The sequence below is a fragment of the Sycon ciliatum genome, chromosome 5 (assembly GCF_964019385.1).
Source record: "Sycon ciliatum chromosome 5, ocSycCili1.1, whole genome shotgun sequence".
In the NCBI taxonomy this organism is placed as follows: domain Eukaryota; kingdom Metazoa; phylum Porifera; class Calcarea; order Leucosolenida; family Sycettidae; genus Sycon; species Sycon ciliatum.
This window is the reverse complement of record NC_088647.1, coordinates 9,328,657-9,346,931: the sequence shown is the minus strand read 5'-3', so window position 1 is coordinate 9,346,931 and position 18,275 is coordinate 9,328,657. Positions and strand designations below refer to the sequence as shown.

Sequence of the window (18,275 nt, the reverse complement as noted above, 5' to 3'; positions counted from 1 at the left end):
CGGGATCTCAGTGCCAACTTTCACCCCTAATAATTATTATGATCTTGCAGCCTAGTGGGACTAGTGCATGTGCCGATAGTAGTAGTACTGACTGTACTCCTGTAGCCTATAGTGAGTATGGCTATACCATGTACATGATTGAATACTGTAGTCTAGGTCGACAGTCTTTACAGAATCTGGACATGCATGCCCTCATGCATGATAATGAGGGCATTTTTAAAAGGACGTCTGCGCCTCTGCGGACTAGAACAAAATCTTCGGAGGTGCAATGCCTGTGCTGACGGTGAAGGTTAGTTCCACCGCATATTGCCTAGGTCGCATGGCGGTCACTGTCTCACTGAACTCTGAAGCCGTGAAGACTGAAGGTGATAATATTATTTGCGTCCATAGAAAGGGTTGTCCGATGGTTGCTTCCGCCTCAAACTGGTGTGCTGTATACAGTGTAGAAGATCCCGGAATGATTCAGTCATGGAGCGCTCATGCCACATGCTTGTACACGTACATGTAATGTCTATACTAATGACAGGTGTCTAAAATCCTCAGGCTGCATGGTACGGGGGCGATGGTGCCCTACAATCTACATGTGCAATGTACTTCTAAAGCTCATTCAACAAAACCACTAATAATGTCCCAGTCACATCATGTTTTGCTCTACTGACATGAAATAGACATCCATCGACTACAGCGATGTCGTGACTGAGTGGAGCCTCTAGCTCGCTCTGCTGTATCATCGCGTCGCAAACATCGGTTTCAACCGGTGGTGGCGGAGTTCGGACGTCAGAGTTCTCACCCAGATCAGATACAAACTGCCGTTGGCTGCTGGCCGGAACATACAGGTGACGGGTTCGCCATTTTTGTGTGCACCATATGGCCATGCTACTGTTGAGTGTTGCAGGCGTTGCATGTACACGTACAGGTTCCCTGTAACAAGACGGCAACGTCTGTAGGGCCTTCCCTATCAAAATAATAAATTCTACTACTACTAGTACTACTACATGTACATGACATTGTACTTCAACTGAGAACCGTAACCGCACTGTAGTGGGTCCTGGATTCCGGAATACGTTGCATCGGGAAGTGAGCGAATGCAGACCGTGCCGCTTGTGTTCCTGCATGATGCCATCAGACAAACCCTGCATGATTGACGCGCCATTGTAAGCCAGAAGAATTATTAATTTGTATTGTAGGTGCAAGTCAGAAATCGATGCTTGCCTGGGCCCCGGGTATGCACTGTCTGCACTGAAGTGTTAGTTCTGAACGTGACATGATGCGATCGATGGACAGACAACGCACCGAATGCCCACTGTCAACACGTTAACAGTTCCTAGAAGGCAGTGGTACCCACATGGCTCTACACAATGAATGAATTGCTATCTATCCAAAGCTATTTCCAGTAGTAAAGATAATATTGATGAGTGACCTAGGACTAAGTAAGACTAGTAAGAGCTCGTGGTCATGATGGCGCTAGCAGTAGCACTGCCTGTAGCAGAGGCAGCCTGCCCTCCTAGTCCTACGCTAGGCTACTCCCGTAGTGTGTTTCTTGGCTACATCATACATGACTTGAGGTAAGATCTAGATGATAGATCTCCATGTAGACGTAGATGATTAGATCCACGTCCTTGCAGGTCCTAAATTCGTCCGCAGAGATCCTGCATGCATGACATTTTTTCTCCGTGTCGCTATCGACCATGTACCTGCTGTCGGGGCAAGTACAAGCGCACGATGCGTCTTTTGACATTGTAGTGCAACTGCAAGCTTGCAAGCTGCAGTCAGTCCATGATCCATCATATTGCGGCATCATGAGTGCAGCACAGATAGAGTCTACAAAGTCATGATTGTGGGCGTGCAAAAAAGCTGACTCTGTGCGTAGATCTTTTCCTACTGACAGTAGATCTACTGTCTACCATTGCCATTGCCATTGGTCTACACTACACTCAGACTACAGTCCGTAGATCTACTCTACTGCACTGGTGTGCATGTGTAGAGAGTGTAGTACAGCGGAATCAAAAAACTGTGATCCATTTCATTCAACGATGTCCATGATTAGCAGGCAGTCTCTTGCTTGTTCTGTGAGTGTAAGAGAGGAGTGAGGTGTATCTTCTACTTTCTAGCGCCTTACTAGTAGATCTACTCTTAGCCACAGAACCCAACTACACTAGTACTAGTAATTTCAGCCTCGAAGTGCGGTGCCAGGACCGAGCGGACACCGGGACAACGTAGTTGTAGCGGCGTTGATTTAGGGCTGCATTTTGTTCTTGTAAAGGTCCGTCCTATCTTTTAGAAGCCCATCGACATGGCCGAGGAAGAGGCAACGGATGCATGCGAGAGTGAGAGTCAGACGATGACCATCATCGTGAAGTTTATCGACGATCGAGACCCGTTCCCGAAGGCCTACTTGGAGCCCACGGTGGATCGCTATAAGTTCGAGTTCGATCGCAGCCGTACGCTTGGCGAGCAGATACCGGCGCTGCGGCGTATGCTGCGCGCGCCGCACAGGGTAAGAAGATGATTGTGTGTTTGAAGTGCGACATACCGGATCTCCATCTCTACTCTAGCTTTCCTGTTTGTTCTACAAGACTTAGTACAAGTCATGTCCAGTAGTTGTATGATGCATCTGTGCAGACTGCAGTGCAGTGGCACAACTAGGATGAAGTGCAGGTGCTGTTGATACCAGCCGTTACTTGTGCTCTGCTTTAGCATACCGCATTGCAGGTGTTGGACTGATTGTTCGTGTGGGAATGGCTGTACAATGATCGCTGACTGGTGGTTGTTCAAGTCGGTGTAGCCATGGCACTCCTGTGGCAGCTGCAAGAAGATGTGCATGTGGCTTTTTATCAATTTAATTACATTTCACACATTTCATTGCTTTGTCAGTTTGCTGGCATAGTTAAATTTGTTTCAGTTTCCAGTTTAGTATGCAGTGTGCACAATAATGACTATAATTATTATAGTACTGCGCGGTTGTACTTACGCGAAATGGCCGTCATCTCTCTTCTCTGACCTTGTGACTACTAAATCCAACCTCACTCAAAAAATACATGATTTACTACAGTTTGTTGCTCTGCCGGCTGAAGAACTCGTCCCAGCCAAGCAAAGCATTGCTGCGGCTGCTGCTGCTGCTGTTATCATACCATGTACCTTATGTTTGTGAACAGGAGGAGGACGTGGGATTACAGCTGAACGTCGGTGGTGAAACACAGCATCTGGATTTGGACAGCACGTTGAATGAAATCTGCGAAGATGTAACCATCGACCCAAACAAGTAAGGAAACCGCCTTAGCCTCCAAACCATATCCGCCATGACCTGGGTCACCGCAGCGATCACACGTACAGCTTATCGCGTCGATCCGAGATTTTTCACACTTTGTCCTCTTTTGGTGTGTATGTGTTGGCTGCGCTTGCGATGTGACAGCCACTGACATTACTGGTCATTAGCGGGTAGTTCCGCTTGCGGCTTCGTGTCAGCGGATGTCTTCCTTCCACGGGCTTTCCTCTGCTCTTTTTCTGAGCTGATGGATCCCAGTGCACGCTGCCGAGGTCTGAAACCTTTGCCGTCCCGCCGTGTTGTTTGTTGCTACTCTTGATTCACACGATACACTGACTGTGCTCTTCTGTGTGTCGCCGTTACTTTTTGTACCTTCCAGTAAGTCTGTGAAGACAATAATTGTGCTGCGAAATCAGCTCAGCGTCCGCGTGCACACATGCATAGGTAAGTCGGTGAGTTGTGCAGCACTCAGTGCAGTCTTCGACACTGCATTGATCATTGACGCTAGCTACTTTGCCTCTCAGTTAGACCTTTTTGTTCCCACTGCTATTCAGTGTTAATGTTGCCGACTACATGTATAATTATATTCGTGCATGCACCGTCTTCTCTCTAACCAGATTCGGTCTACACATTTTCATGTACTGGCTCTAACGTTTCATTCAAGATGGACAAGCCCTCACTTGAGTGTGTTTTGAACTGTTTTCAGCTCTAAAGCAGATGGTGCGAAGTCCAAGACACTCTTCACGACTTCACTCGTCTTCAGTCTTCGCTTTTATTTCCAAACTGGGAGCAGTTGCCATGACTAGACTGAAGCCGGGTGCTTGCATGCTATGCTGCAGTTCAAGCGTAGCTAAGCTAGCTAGCATGGTGTTTGACGTGTCACGTGCACACATACTCTTGTCTTCACTTCCTCGTACCGTACACTCGGCACCACGTGTCGCTGATTCATCATGCCAATGTCTATCTGCCCAGTGCCCAAGGTATCTTCAGAGTATCAGACTCCACCTTTCTGACTCTTTCAATCGAGGAGGGGATGTGTGACTGCTGTGATGGTCTCACTCTCTCCGCCTGTTGGCGTTTCATAGCGTCGTGCCTTTGTAGCGGCTAAGCCTGCTGACCACCGCCACTAATGACTAATACAAAACTGAAATGTCCTGTCCACCTCATCGTACCTGGCTAGTACTTAGCCCTGTCAAAGAGCCGAGAGCCTCAGAAGGAGCTGTGAATCAGCATCCCCAAGAGTCAAGAGTGCTGGAGTAGCTCTATCACTGTATCATGGTATCAGTCCATGTCCCTTGTGTAACATTTCTCTTGTGCTATGCCTACAATAACAACGTAAAGTACTAATGTCTCAGTAGTATAGCAGTGAGGCTATTGCACTGCGCGCGGATACCAGTAGGCAGTACACTAGTGACGGCCGGCACGTAGATATCATAATTATAGACTACATGACTGTACTAGTATACCATGGTACTTCTACTACTACAGTACTAGTACTGTAGGAGACCTACATGCACTGACTACAAGTACAAGTACAATAATTATTGCAGTTGCATGACCATGAATCATGATGACGGACCTGGCTTCGAGAAGGCCTGAAGTAGCTCACTTCTGTCGTGAACACGGCTACTTCTTGTAGATCGTTGACAGGCGATGGGCGTCCGTGTGGTCCTGTAGCTAGATCCTAGTTCAGTAGTTGTGATGCCATTCAGCAGGGCTGTGGGCTCATGGGTGTGTGATGACTGCATGGGAAGGTAGGTCAACTGGACGTTTCTACTCGTTCTGACCGGCTCGCACTAGAGAGGGCAAGTGCGCTTTTCCTCGTCCAGCTGCTGACCCTGCAACCGCTCCTACTGTCCCGCTGACGACGTCCACAAATCACCGGCTAGTTTCCACTATCACTGCCATCAGCAGCAGCACTACCGCCACCACCACTACCACCACGGCGTTCACACTGCACTGTAACTGTCTGCAGATGCGGTAGCCCTGGTCTGTGGCCAGTGTGGGACGGGGACGACACGAGGCCGACCCAGTGCTAGAGACGGTGTGGAGGGCACATTTGCCCATGCTCGCCGTGCATGTAGATCTACCACTACTGCCTGGCACTAGTAGTACTCAGTAGTACCACTAAGTACCAGTAGCGGGACCTTCATCAAGTTTTGTTCACGCTGCACGTAGATCTATGCACCGTCACCCCGCGGCCATCGTCTTGTGCCTGCGTAGCGACGTCACATCAGTGTTGAGTGGAGTATCCCACATACACACGTAAATCTACACGGCTTCAGAAGTTCAGTGGATCTACCCCTCACTGCCTGCAGGCTCGGTTATCATTATTCTGTGTGGCACAGACGTGAAAGACTCACCGATAGTAGGAGTGGTGCCTAATACTAGTTTGGTGTAGATGGAGAGGCTAGGTCGCTCAGCAGTTATCAATACACACTCCCTGTGACCTGGTCTTGATGACAGCAGCAGTAGAAGTAGTGGTAGTAGCTTGAAGGAAATACCGACGAGGGGACTGGTCTACTAAAAGTACTATCCTGCTTGAGATCGTTCTGTGCCAGTACGGCGGCTTCTGTATGGCTTTGGAGTATGCCCGCCACCGTGCACCGTCGGACGCACGGGCACGCACTTCATCATCATTGGCCTCGGCATCATCCTCTTCCTTGGCCAACATCAGTCCTTCACATGGAAATGACTGCGGCCGTCTTTCTGCACTGGTAGTCTGTCGAGGTTCTGGCGAGGGGACATCGCCTCACTCTTCTTCGTCCATTCGTGCACGAGCTGCAAGCGGCATGTCGAGTCGTCTTGGAAAGTCCAGCACCATCACCAGGTCGGATTCGCCGCACCTGCGCGGCCGCTCGGCCGTTACTACTGGTGGTGGCAAGGCGGGTGCGCTGAGTGGACGATCTGGAGCGAGCGCGTCCACCTCCACAGCTGCTGGCGGTGCTGACGAAGGAGGTGGTTCGTCCTCAGTGCAGAAGTTTATAGTGCTTCTGGCCGGGATCGCAGCTGAAAGGAGGCCTCACGTAAAGTCCTATGCGCGGATTTCCGACTTGGGTAAGGAGTCCCAGTTCATTCCTGTTCTTGCATGTCAAACCCCTTGTCAGTGTGTCCCCTTTCTGGAACGCCATGTATTCGTCTCCGCATTGCATTGTCTGTCATCTCGGGTTGCTCCGCAAGAAAAGAATGTGTGTTCTTCACCCTTGTCAACGTGTGTGTGGCCTTGTGTTAGTTATGGGGTCAGCAAATCCCTGTGTTCCAGTGACAAGAGTGACTAGAAAAAAGTTTGTTTCTCCGCTCTGTTTTCGCTTGTGGAATGCTGTGGCATACACGCATCACGGTCGATCGGACAAGATTGTCCTTCTGGGGTTCGCTCGCGTGTGTGTGGTTGATTTATTTTCTGTTGTGTATTTCGACCGTGCCTCCCCGACTGGCACGGTGAGCCCTAGAGTGCAGTGCGTAGTGCGTTGATTTCGCATGGCAGGGAGGTGTTGCCTGTGGTGCACCGTGGTGTTACTTTGCGCGCTGAGTCGCTGACACCTAATCAGGCGTGGTTCCTGGCCGTATTGGAAGGGGAAGCGCGTAGCACTTTCAGTGTGCGTGTACCTAAGGTCCTTGCTGTGCTTTTACTTGAACTGTTCGTGTCAGAGCGGTTGCTCGGGATGTTTGGGATCGCTGACTGGCAGGTCAGTGTGTTCTTTTTTTTCTTCTCTGCTCTTGTTCGTGGCACGGGTCTTCCTGCTTCGGCATGATCCAACGAAATGACATGGAACGTGCAATGCAACAAAATCATTGGATCGAGTTAGTTCTTCTCGGCATGGATAGCAGTCGACTGTGTTCCAGAAAGAGTTGGGGTCTGTGCCAAAGAGCATCAGCTGTTTTAGGCCAATCAGCTGCTAAGAGGTTTCTGTAGCAGATGTAGTGGGCTGTTGATGTGCTGCGAAAACTCTACAGTGTTTTAGGAATGATTGTGTTCTCACTTGCCTGAGTTTCAAGTGGCTGTTGTCACCTTGGAGTCAACTGGAGCTCAATGGAATGAAGTAACCTCTTGGGAACTTCAGACCAATCCATTTATAGTGAACATCAGGTCCACTAGCACTCTACTGAGGCACCACTCGCTTTGTGCCACTTCTCATAGAGTATGGCAATATCATCCTGCAGACAGGGGTAGCGTATTTCCTCCTGTGTAGACTCATGATGAGTGTGACACAAAGAAGAATATTGAGCCTCAGTACCAGCAGTACATGTACAATGTAGTACATTACGGCCGTCAAGTCATGGCTGTGTGTGTGTGTGTGTGTGTGTGTGTGTGTGTGTGTGTGTGTGTGTGTGTGTGTGTGTGTGTGTGTGTGTGTGTGTGTGTGTGTGTGTGTGTGTGTGTGTGTGTGTGTGTGTGTGTGTGTGTGTGTGTGTGTGTGTGTGTGTGTGTGTGTGTGTGTGTGTGTGTGTGTGTGTGTGTGTGTGTGTGTGTGTGTGTGTGTGTGTGTGTGTGTGTGTGTGTGTGTGTGTGTGTGTGTGTGTGTGTGTGTGTGTGTGTGTGTGTGTGTGTGTGTGTGTGTGTGTGTGTGTGTGTGTGTGTGTGTGTGTGTGTGTGTGTGTGTGTGTGTGTGTGTGTGTGTGTGTGTGTGTGTGTGTGTGTGTGTGTGTGTCTGTCTGTCTGTGTGTGTGTGTGTGTGTGGTACTACTAGTACATGGTAACATTACTTTAGATCTACATAACCATTGCATACTGGGTCCAGTACATGTACTACTAACGTGTCGTTAGCTTGGGGATCTAGCACTTTCATGAAAACAAAACGAAGTACGTGAGACTTCCTGCACTCTACAAGGTCTGACATGGAATATTGTTTCTAGTTTCTACCGTGTATAGCCTGTACATGCACTCCCTCTGCTCCTGGGTAATTCTACGCTCTGTAATGTGTGCTAGACGTATCCTGCCGGGTATGAAAATTAATCATATTGCCTGACCACTGTGTGTGTGTGTGTGTGTGTGTGTGTGTGTGTGTGTGTACGCATGTGTGTTTTTGAGTGTGTGTGTGTAACTGTGATGCAGTGATTACTGATGCTATCTTTTATGATGGTTTTTGTCATTTTAAACAATGTGCTTATTTGACCTGAGGGTTTATGTCACTGGGTTTTGGCTAGGCGAGTCCTCACTAAGTGAGTTCATGACCTTGTTAGTAACTTTACTGGCGCAGCCAAGTCACCATAAGCTGTTTTACCAGACGGCACGTGACATAATTGTGCAGTATTTGTGCTGGCATATGCACTGATGCCTGGGGGGGGGGGGGGGGGGGGGGGGGTTGTAGTCTGGTGTAGAGTGTATGGGTGTAGTAGTACATGTACTGTGGCCCAGTGTGGTGGTGCTGCTGCTGCTGCTGGCGTTGCTGGTGGTGTTGCTGGTGGTGGTGGTGTGTGTTTGTGTGTTTTAGTCAGTATGATGGAGAGTCAGAATGCTACTTGTAGAACTCTATTCTTTCATGACAGTACTTCACTGGTGTAGTTTCGCCTGAAGCAAACAACCCAGTCGGAAAGCGTGTGCCATTCCTGATGTACACATTGTTGTGGAACTATGTAATGATTTCCTGTGTGTTGACGTTCCCCAAACTGTCTCTTGTCCTGTGTACGTGTGTGTGGCCCGAGCATGTGTAATATGTAGCCTGGAGTCTTTGTTGTGTGTGTAACTAACATTTTTTTCTACTGTTTAGTGCTGTTGACAGTATACTAGTATGTGTACAGTGTGGGCCCAGTGCATGGTCATGATGTGTATTCAATGTTCTGTAATCGGTGTGTTGATCGTTGGTCGGTGGTCGGCATTGTTGCTTATTATCCACTTGTGCAACTGATAGACTTCTTCAAGGATTTGAAGCCGGTCATGTCCAGTTCTGGGAGACGAGGTATTTTAAACCAGTTGTGTGTTGTGTTGTGCCGTTGGTGTTGTGCCGTTGGTGTTGTGCCGTTGGTGTTGTGCCGTTGGTGTTGTGCCGTTGGTGTTGTGCCGTTGGTGTTGTGCCGTTGGTGTTGTGTGGTGTTGTTGTTGGTGTTGTGCCGTTGGTGTTGTTGGTGTTGTGTTGTGCCATTGGTGTTGTGTGGTGTTGTTGTGTTGTACTGTTTGTGTTGTTGTGTTGTGTTGTGCCTTTGGTGTTGTTGGTGTTGTTGTGTCGTGTTGTCCTCGGTAAACTTGACGCTGTTGTGAGCAGTGAACACAATGCTGACTGCGTGTTTTTACATACTTGTTGAGTTTCACAATTTCCCGCAGCGCCCGATAGCACACTTTGAACGGCAAATATGGGGTAAAGTGTAGAGCGGTTGACGTAGGGAAAAAATGAAAAATGTACTCTTTAGTGTACGCTGTCGCAGCTGGAAGTGTGATTGCTTCCAGAAAGCTATCTCATGTATGATGTATTTGGCAGTCTGATAATGTGACAGTCTGATATCATCAGTATCTTGTTGCGACACGTTGTGTGTAGTTTCTACAGGGTGTACTGAATTGAATTGATTGTTTGCGTGTAGCTGAGGTGGACAAACATTCTGAGTTGCTGATACGTTTAGTAGTGTGCAATCAGTGGATGCTGTGCGACTATGTGTATGGAGGCCAGTGGTGGAAAGGGGCCTGCCTAGGTTATCAGTCAAGGATGCGATAAGTGTGAAGTGTGTATTGATCAATGGCTGGTTGTCATACCCCGGGGACTTTTCTCTCCCAGGGTTTTACTGTTAGAAACATGAGAACTGTAACCGGAAAGTGTCCCCTATCCTCAGCTCTCCAAGGGGCGCTAGCCATGTGAGGGATTGACCCCTGTACCTGTGTGGAACTATTGTGCAACTAACTACTTGTGCAAATGACTCAGCGCAGCTCTGCATGATGTTGTCGTCAGTGTCAGGTTGGAAGTCAATGTAGGGGGTGTCCCTCACTACATTGCAATCTACCAACCTACCTAGCTACGTGTATGGTGTAGCCTTAGCTTATCTATGTTGTGATCACATGATCTTACTTGATGAATTTAATGATGCATGCAGTTACCTTGTACATGTACTTTAGCTAGCTGTGGCCTGGTACATGGTGTGACTGTAGTGTTGTCCATGGTACTACCTGCATGCACTGGGCCCATGCCATGGGTTTGGTTTAGTTATCATGTCGTCACAGACGATCACATCACTAGGTGCTTCACACAGCTAGCTTGGCAGTATTATTAATGTGCTACATGGTCGTTGCGGGTCCCTAATGACTGGCCATTTAATAATGTGATGGACACCATTTACATGTACAAGGTCAAATGGGTGCCGCTGGAGAATACAGCTATATTTGGTCACTTGCCCCTGGGCATATTATGATAAACCGTGGCAGCACTTGAGGTCTTTGTTCTTTGCAGGTGTATGCAGGGCAGTCCTAATCATTAGGCATAGTGACAGTGTTAGTCAATGTAGGTTCATATCCTACAGGTTTTGCTGTGAATGAGGGGCATTCTCTGAATCTTAGGGGTCGTCGCAAAAGTTTTCTGTCGTCCCTGAAACGAACATCGTTCATTTCGTACTTGGACCCCCTCCCCTCCCTCTGAAACGAACACAGCTTGCTATGCTGGACGACGAAAATCGCATGCATGTACATGTCATATGTACAGTGTCGGTCGACTTGCGATTTTGGCTCGCACCCCCTCCCCCCCAAATGAATCATGTTCGTTTCAGGGACGACAAAAAACTTTTGCGACGACCCCTTAGGCAGTAGACGTACAGTACACCATGTACACACAGTTATTGTTGCGGGATCCTTTGCTTTCTGTTCATTCAAGTAACATAGTTTGTCATCATGACCGCTGTGTCAGGCGAGGCCTGCGGGTGGACATCTTCACCGATAGTACCACAGCAGCCAGCATGCCCCATAGACCCAGTCATGGCAAATTTGTATGGATTAGTATGGGTAGGTTGAACGGCTGTGAACGGAAGACCAACAGTACAGCCATATGCATGTATACCCGTGTGTATATGTACATGTACATGATTGTACATGTATTTACCTGTGTGTATATTTAGCAATAGATGTACTCTCCCAGTACTGCTCCCAGTGGCTCACACGAGCTCTGGCTGATATGAGAGGCAAGGTGTAGGATTGTAGGACTGTAGACCAGTCAGTACAGCATCGCAATGCCAACGTCATTGTGCATGTATCATGATGTACATGACCATAGATCCACACCTCCAACAATTGCACTGCCTGCCATGTGGGAGATCCAACATGGCAGGTGTCCATGCTGCATACTGGTATGTGCACATCAGCAACGTACCCAAACCCAGGATATTGTTAGTATTCATATGGTCAGTGAGTTCAAGTCAATGAAAGTGTGATGGTCACTGCACCTGTTTTCAAAATTACAGCATGCCGGCTAGCTTTAGGCAAGAACGACAGCCTGTGCTCATGGTGTTGGGCTGGGTCTACAGTACATTGACTGAAACCATAGCAGTTTCAGCAGTCTATTGGTGGTAGTAACGCCTGGTGTCTTAATTTAACCCAGTCGGTGTACGTCACAGTGTACCATGTGTGTACTAGTATCTATAATTATTATAAGCATGGCCATGTGTTATGCTATTCTAACTATTGTTTGAACTACACCGTGATTTAGCAGCTAGCCTATACAGTCCTGACCAGGCTTTTTCCCACCAGGATGAAACCCAGGCTATACAATAGCCTCTTGTCATCAGAAGAGGCCTCTTTACTCAGGCAAAGTGGGGTAGATGTTGCATGATGACTTGGGGCTCCTGTTGCGCACCCCTTCTTTTGTGGGAAACTCCCTATGTCACGCCTTCTGGAGAGGCTTCCATTTGGGGCACTTGAGAACGGCTAGGGAGCCTCAGGGTCATGCCTTTGTACATGCAATGTGTTGCATCCTACACTGTAGTGTAGGCTTCTGACAAGATGTGCTACTCTCTGCAATAAGATTAATGATAGAGTTGTCTCTTGGTGTATGGGTCAACTTGTGGTGTCAATGATGTCAAGGTGAACTAAATCCCTGGGTTTGCAGCATACATGGGACTGGTTTTTTTTTATACTTCAAAGTATATTTTAATTGTTTCATTCACATTCACGTGGCTCTAACTGCTAGATGCAGGCCACACGTGACAGTGAGCCATGATAAAAGCTAAGGAAGGAAAAGAAAAGAACGACAAAAGGAAAAGAAATTGAATAAACATTTGCCATCAGGAAGATGACATAACCAGTGATGAAATGACACAGTTAAAATACATGTAATAATTATGTAACCAATAATGTAATGACATTACTAATGACGCCGGTAGGGATTCATAATTTCTTCCTAGTCGGGTATGGATGACATCCCAGTCCTCAGAGACAGATGGCCGGAATGCAGGCGTGTGATACAATATAACTTACTGTTGTTCGGGGTGGGACTGTTCAGCAGCCTGGTATTGGCATTGCTGCATGTAGTACAATACACCATGTTAAGTGGTGATGACATCAACGACATCGTTTGTATCATACGGTGTTTTGTATGGTATCAGATCACCAGACTCAACACCCAGTCCGGTGTATGGAAGAACGCACAGTACGTGGATAGTGTGTCATATGGCACAGTACATGGACAGCGTGCCATACATGTACTTCCCTTTTCCATGATTCCCTCAACTAGTGAATACATGTATTTCCGTGCAATAATTTAGACGATTTCTCTGTCTGTCTGCCTGGCGGTCTACATGTGTTTGGTGGGAATACTGGTGTTGCATTACTTGTGACTTGAAAGTGTCATCATTATTCAACTCACTGAACTGTTGTTACTTGCCTTCTTTTTGATTTGACTGTCATAGAAACATTGCTGAACGCCCAGGTGAGGGATCTTCGCAAGGCTCTGTTTGCACTGAAAAGAGTCTTCCAAGAGGACCATGAGTTCGTCCAGGAGTTTGTCGGCAACGAGGGTCTCAGTGCTCTGGTGGAGGTCGGCCGCCACAGCGAACAGAGCATTCAGCAATATGTACTACGAGGTGAGTGCACTGTCATTTCAAGCGGTAGTGAGTGGTTCAGTGGCAGAAGCAGTCTTTCTCATAAGCTGCTTGAATCACGCTGCGCTTCAGTGATGTCCGGGCGTTCCCCTGGAGTGCAGCACTCCCAGCGTTGAGATAATGATGGACGTCTGTTGTTTTTCACCGCACTGTCAGCCAGGTTGCGTGTATCCTATAGCAAGCTTGCCTGCTTGTGGCCCGCATCCACTGTAGCAGGGACCATGTTTGTAGCGCAGTATTGTGTCTAGTTGCACGTCGGTAGGAGTGCATAGAAACCAGAGTGTGTAACTTCTCTATGGGTGCCATGGCAGCTCTAAGCAATCCAAGGGATGTTGATGTTATACACAGTACACATACTAGTGTGGCTATGCTACTGGTGTGACTGTGTTACTGGTGTGACTGTGTTACTGGTGTGACTGTGTTACTGGTGTGACTGTGTTCTGCAGCACTCGGTGAACTCATGCTGTACTTGGATGGCATGAACGCCTTGCTCAATGACCTCGACATCATCAGGTGGCTGCACAGCCTCGTCAACAGCGATGTGAGTGTTAATATTATGACTTGCCCAACAGGGGGGGGGGGGGGGGGCACACTTCAACAAGACTGCCACTTCTTTGTTCTCACGGGAGATAGGAACGTGCCTAGACATACATGTATTGCTGATGATTGTTGCGCACACTGACTATTACTTGTTGTTCCACTACGCATCATGACTAGTACTACTATAGTGGTTCAAATACTATCTCCTTACATAGCATTTGCATCTGGTATTTATTTTCCGTTCCGTTCCTCCTGTGTGGTTCTCCAGTTTCGGCTGGTTGTGAAGGGCTCCGTGGAGCTGCTGCTGATTTTTGCCAACTTCAAGGAAAAGCAAGATCCATCCGGCAATGGCAACAGTGCGCCAACTGGCGGCGAGGAACGCACTAGCCCCACCAGTGCCACTAGTCGGACATGTCGCCTGATCATAGAGGCCGTAGAGGGAGACGACGCAGCCAGGGGTGAGTACGAGTAAGGCCTTTATAGCATGTTTATCATGCGGCCGGCGTCTGTGTTGTCTCTCAACCTTAGTCTTTGTTGACATGTCCAAAAAGCCGCGGTGATTCTTCACGGATCATGCATACTGTTTACTGCCTGCTACAAAGCCTGTCTTGTCTAGAAGCCTGTTTCTAATGGAAGCCTGATTTACAAGATGGCATCACCAACACACAAGCCTTCTGTCTGTGTTGACAAACCCCGAGATGCTCTAATTAAAATTATTTGAAGACAAGCCAGATTTGAAAGAACTGGGCTTGCTCTCACATCGGCTTGTGAGTTGTGTAGGAGCACGCCTGACTTCGATATCTGATGTGACGATACGGTAGCTCGTAGCTTAGTTGTTGTGTCCGCAACGCTGCAATAGCTCTTCGCTGATAGCTACACATACGACCAAGAGTACATAACCCCCCAGAGTGTGCAACGCCGATCCAGCTCTGCATAGGGTTTTGGTCGAGCGGAATCGGATCTTCTGATGTCATGCGTACACTCAACACCACCGCAAGGCCGGTCTCGAGGCAGGGCACCGTTGTTTTTGATCCGAGTGTACCCGCGACTCCCCGGGTTCCCCTCAGATGTGTACGGTATTATGACGCAAAGATCCGATTACGCTCGACCAAGACCCTATGCAGAGCTGGATCAGGCGTTGCACACTCTGGGGGGTTATGTACTCTTGATACGACTCTTATTGCTGCTGTGAAGTGAATTGAGCCACAGCGGGGCAGCAATACCTCCTGCACCCATTGCCCAAGCTGCATTGCAATTTGAGTGGACAGTAGCCCAGGAGACAATTTCCACGAAGATTTGGGAAGTGCTAGCAGGCCATTGTGCTCACCTGTTAACCCTTTCACTGCCGCTGTCGACTCCAGTCGACAGCCCATTCATGCACTCTGAGTGCCGCTGTCGACTGCAGTCGACCAGCAAGAATGCAGTTCCCAGTGCCGCTGTCGACTGCAGTCGACAGGCCGACTTCGCCCAGTTTGGGCCACTATTTTGGGGTATTGGAGATGTTTAGCTGCCATAGAGGGTTACTGGGCCCTGGAAGGGGTCCATATCCATTGAAATACGCTGCCAGGAGTAGGGGTTGCCATTTGAAAAAAATCGAAGCAGCGTCGTTGAAAATGTGTATCCAATTTTTAGCCGAGCGGCGCTGAAAAAATCGGTTCCCACGCACTTCCACCGAGCTGAGTCGGTGCGAGCATTTTTCTCTTTCCCGTCAACTTTCTTTGCATAGAGCATGGAATTTGGTTCAGACTTGATGCCTAGCTATTACCCAAGACTCCAGGCGGCTATCCATTGCGACAGGCGGTTGAAGTCACGGGTAGGGAACCAAACGACGGATTCCTCACGAACGCATTTTGGATGCAGCTATGTACAAAATTGACGGAAACAGCGCTGGCGGCGCTCGCCGCGTCCAGAACTCAATTTTCCTGAGACCTAAAACGTTGCAATGGCGACCAGCACGGTCAAGGGACACTGTATGTCAGCTACAAGTATAATAATATTATTCTTTCCGCAACGACACCTACCTCAATACCTGGCGATCTACTGCAAGCTGATGCGGAAGTGCATTACACCCGCGAGCGAAGCGCTTGTCAACGGAACAGGGAAGCGCTTCATTCTCCGACGTTGAAGAGATGTGCTTGGACTGCTGATAATTAGGAGAACAAAGGACCACCATGTCGGCAGAACAATCCGCGGCTGTTCAGCGACACGATCCGCCTCACGAAACGAGTCGCGACCGTTCCCCAAGTTTTCTGCAAGCAACAAGAATTGCGTCCGCAGCGACAGGACGAAAGTCTCTCGCAAACTGAAGTCCTGTTGCCACGAAGACAGGGAAGTTTCAGCAAGCACTTTCTTCTGCTTCAAGTGTTGTAGCTCGCCGGTCCACTGGCAGATCTTTCAACCCCACCGAACGAAAAACAGGATTTCCTTCTCTCTCTCTCCAAAACAACAACTAACTTTACTTCGCAACTGGCCGGGCCGTACACATGGTGTACATGCAGTGTATATAGTGCATGCGGCACGCGGCGCACTTTCGCATGACATGACATGACTTGTTGCACAGCGGCTGGCGCTAGAACGCTCAGCGCGCTTGTACATCGGATCTTGCGATTTTTTTCGAGGGCAATGGCTTCCTTTATCAGTTGGCTACCTACGATGTATACTTTAGAAAGCGATATTCCGTACAGAAAGTACCAAAAAATCCAGGAAAAGTTGGCCTTTCGATTTTTTGAACTGGAGGTAAAAAGCGCCTGGCACTGGGGAGTGCACAGCTCAGCTGACAGCCTGGCACTGAGTGCCTTGTCACTTGAGCAGTCAGCTGGCAGTGAAAGGGTTAAAGTCATGCTTACATCATGTATATTTCAAGTATCATGAAATCTTTTTCTTAGAACAATTGTTCTAACTGAGAATGGGCCACACCTAAATATGGATGGCAACTAGTGAAAGAGAAAAAGATTTCGCTGAAAAAGAGGCCATGTACATTTAGTACGAGTGTTGAAATTGATCGATTATCAAACGCGTGGACGTTTCCTTCCACTCTGAGATAACAGTTCCGTGTGCCAATTACTGTTGTGTAGGTTTGCGTCCATGGGAGACTATTGTGCGCTTGCTAGACGAGCAATCACGCTGCACGGATGGTGAATTGCTTGTCTTGGCTATGACCTTGATCAACAAGGTAAGTATGTGAAGCTGCTGTGTGTGTGTGTGGGGGGGGGGGGGGGGGAGGGGGGAGTGTGTAAGCGTGTGCATGCCACTGATTCATCGGTACATGGCAGGACTTTCAGCAAGGGCGACATTCATTATGGCACACTTGCTAGTCAATAAAATCTAATCCCGCAGGTAGTACTATTGCTGAGCTCATTATCTGCTGCTTTATCAATAACCTCCTCTCTCTCTCTCTCTCTCTCTCTCTCTCTCTCTCTCTCTCTCTCTCTCTCTCTCTCTCTCTCTCTCTCTCTCTCTCTCTCTCCCTCCCTCCCTCGCTCTACTAGGTACTGGATGCTGTTCCAGATCAGGATAGCTTCTACAGTGTTGTGGATCACCTAGAGGACCTGAACATGGAGACGGTCATACTGGTAAGTTAGCGTCACCCATTACGGCCGTTAGTAATGTAATTGCCAATACCATACAGACGGTGTGTGCCCACTGAAACACCCATTACTGCCAATACCCTACAGGCAGTGTATGCCTCACAGAACCTACTCAGTTCTGCAGACAGCTAACTGTTAAGTCCAACCAGACGTCACCAGGGCAACTACGGGCAATACAACTTTTAAAATCGCTGGGCATGGCAATGAGAGATACATGTACTGACGCAGTTCAACCCAGCATCTCTGAGAGCGCTCGAACAGAGGCCTGCAGACACCACAATTCTGAGCGGACTATTCCTTAAGACCAGCAACATGTTTGGTTGGGAAAGCAGGAGCACAAGCTGCTGACATCATACCCAGTCGGCTAGCACCATACTACAGATTCAGACCTTAGCTTGAAGATGGTTGTTGTAATCCTCTCCTTGTGATATGACGTCTGGGGCCCTTCCCTGCTCTGGATGAGGTTGGAGGAATCATTCACTTAAACTGTTCATGTGGACATGGAGTAATTCTATTCATTGCTGTTTCGCCAAGCGGCAACGTGCTCCATTTCTCTGTGTGTGTTTTCTTTATGTCAACAGAAACATCAGGCCAAGCGTAAGAACGCTAAGCTGCTCGACCAGTTCCAAGTGTATGAAGTAAGTGTGATACTAGTAGTAGTAACAGATATGGAAGAGTGTACTGTATCAATCGCTGGGTTGCACTGTGGCAAACACTAGTACGTCCCGCAGGTGAGGACCTGAAGAAGCTGCAGCCCTAGCGGGACCAGACTGGGTTAGTCAGGACCTGGCCAGATCAGCGTCTCCCCCCCCCCCCCCCCCAGCAAACACTACAATAATATTTCACGTCACTACTGCGTGATGCACGTGATGTTCCAT

The 18,275-nt window shown here is 48.4% G+C and overlaps 1 protein-coding gene across 3 annotated transcripts in view; it reads left to right on the top strand.

Annotated features, from left to right (window-relative positions):
* The first annotated feature begins 2,025 nt into the window (after nucleotides 1-2,025).
* LOC135817494 (FH1/FH2 domain-containing protein 3-like) overlaps nucleotides 2,026-18,275 on the top strand; it is a 34,988-nt gene continuing 18,738 nt past the window's right edge. Inside the window, exons 1-10 of one of the 3 annotated variants that reach the window (XM_065330692.1) lie at nucleotides 2,026-2,497; nucleotides 3,156-3,262; nucleotides 3,645-3,709; nucleotides 9,115-9,162; nucleotides 13,079-13,252; nucleotides 13,717-13,811; nucleotides 14,079-14,268; nucleotides 16,885-16,982; nucleotides 17,299-17,382; nucleotides 17,979-18,035. In XM_065330692.1, the coding sequence (XP_065186764.1) occupies nucleotides 2,294-2,497; nucleotides 3,156-3,262; nucleotides 3,645-3,709; nucleotides 9,115-9,162; nucleotides 13,079-13,252; nucleotides 13,717-13,811; nucleotides 14,079-14,268; nucleotides 16,885-16,982; nucleotides 17,299-17,382; nucleotides 17,979-18,035 (1,122 nt within the window). In that variant the 5' untranslated portion in view covers nucleotides 2,026-2,293. Of the gene's footprint in view, nucleotides 2,498-3,155; nucleotides 3,263-3,644; nucleotides 3,710-5,452; nucleotides 6,323-9,114; nucleotides 9,163-13,078; nucleotides 13,253-13,716; nucleotides 13,812-14,078; nucleotides 14,269-16,884; nucleotides 16,983-17,298; nucleotides 17,383-17,978; nucleotides 18,036-18,275 lie in introns of those variants that run through there. The other 2 variants (XM_065330693.1, XM_065330691.1) reach the window with 2 other exon arrangements.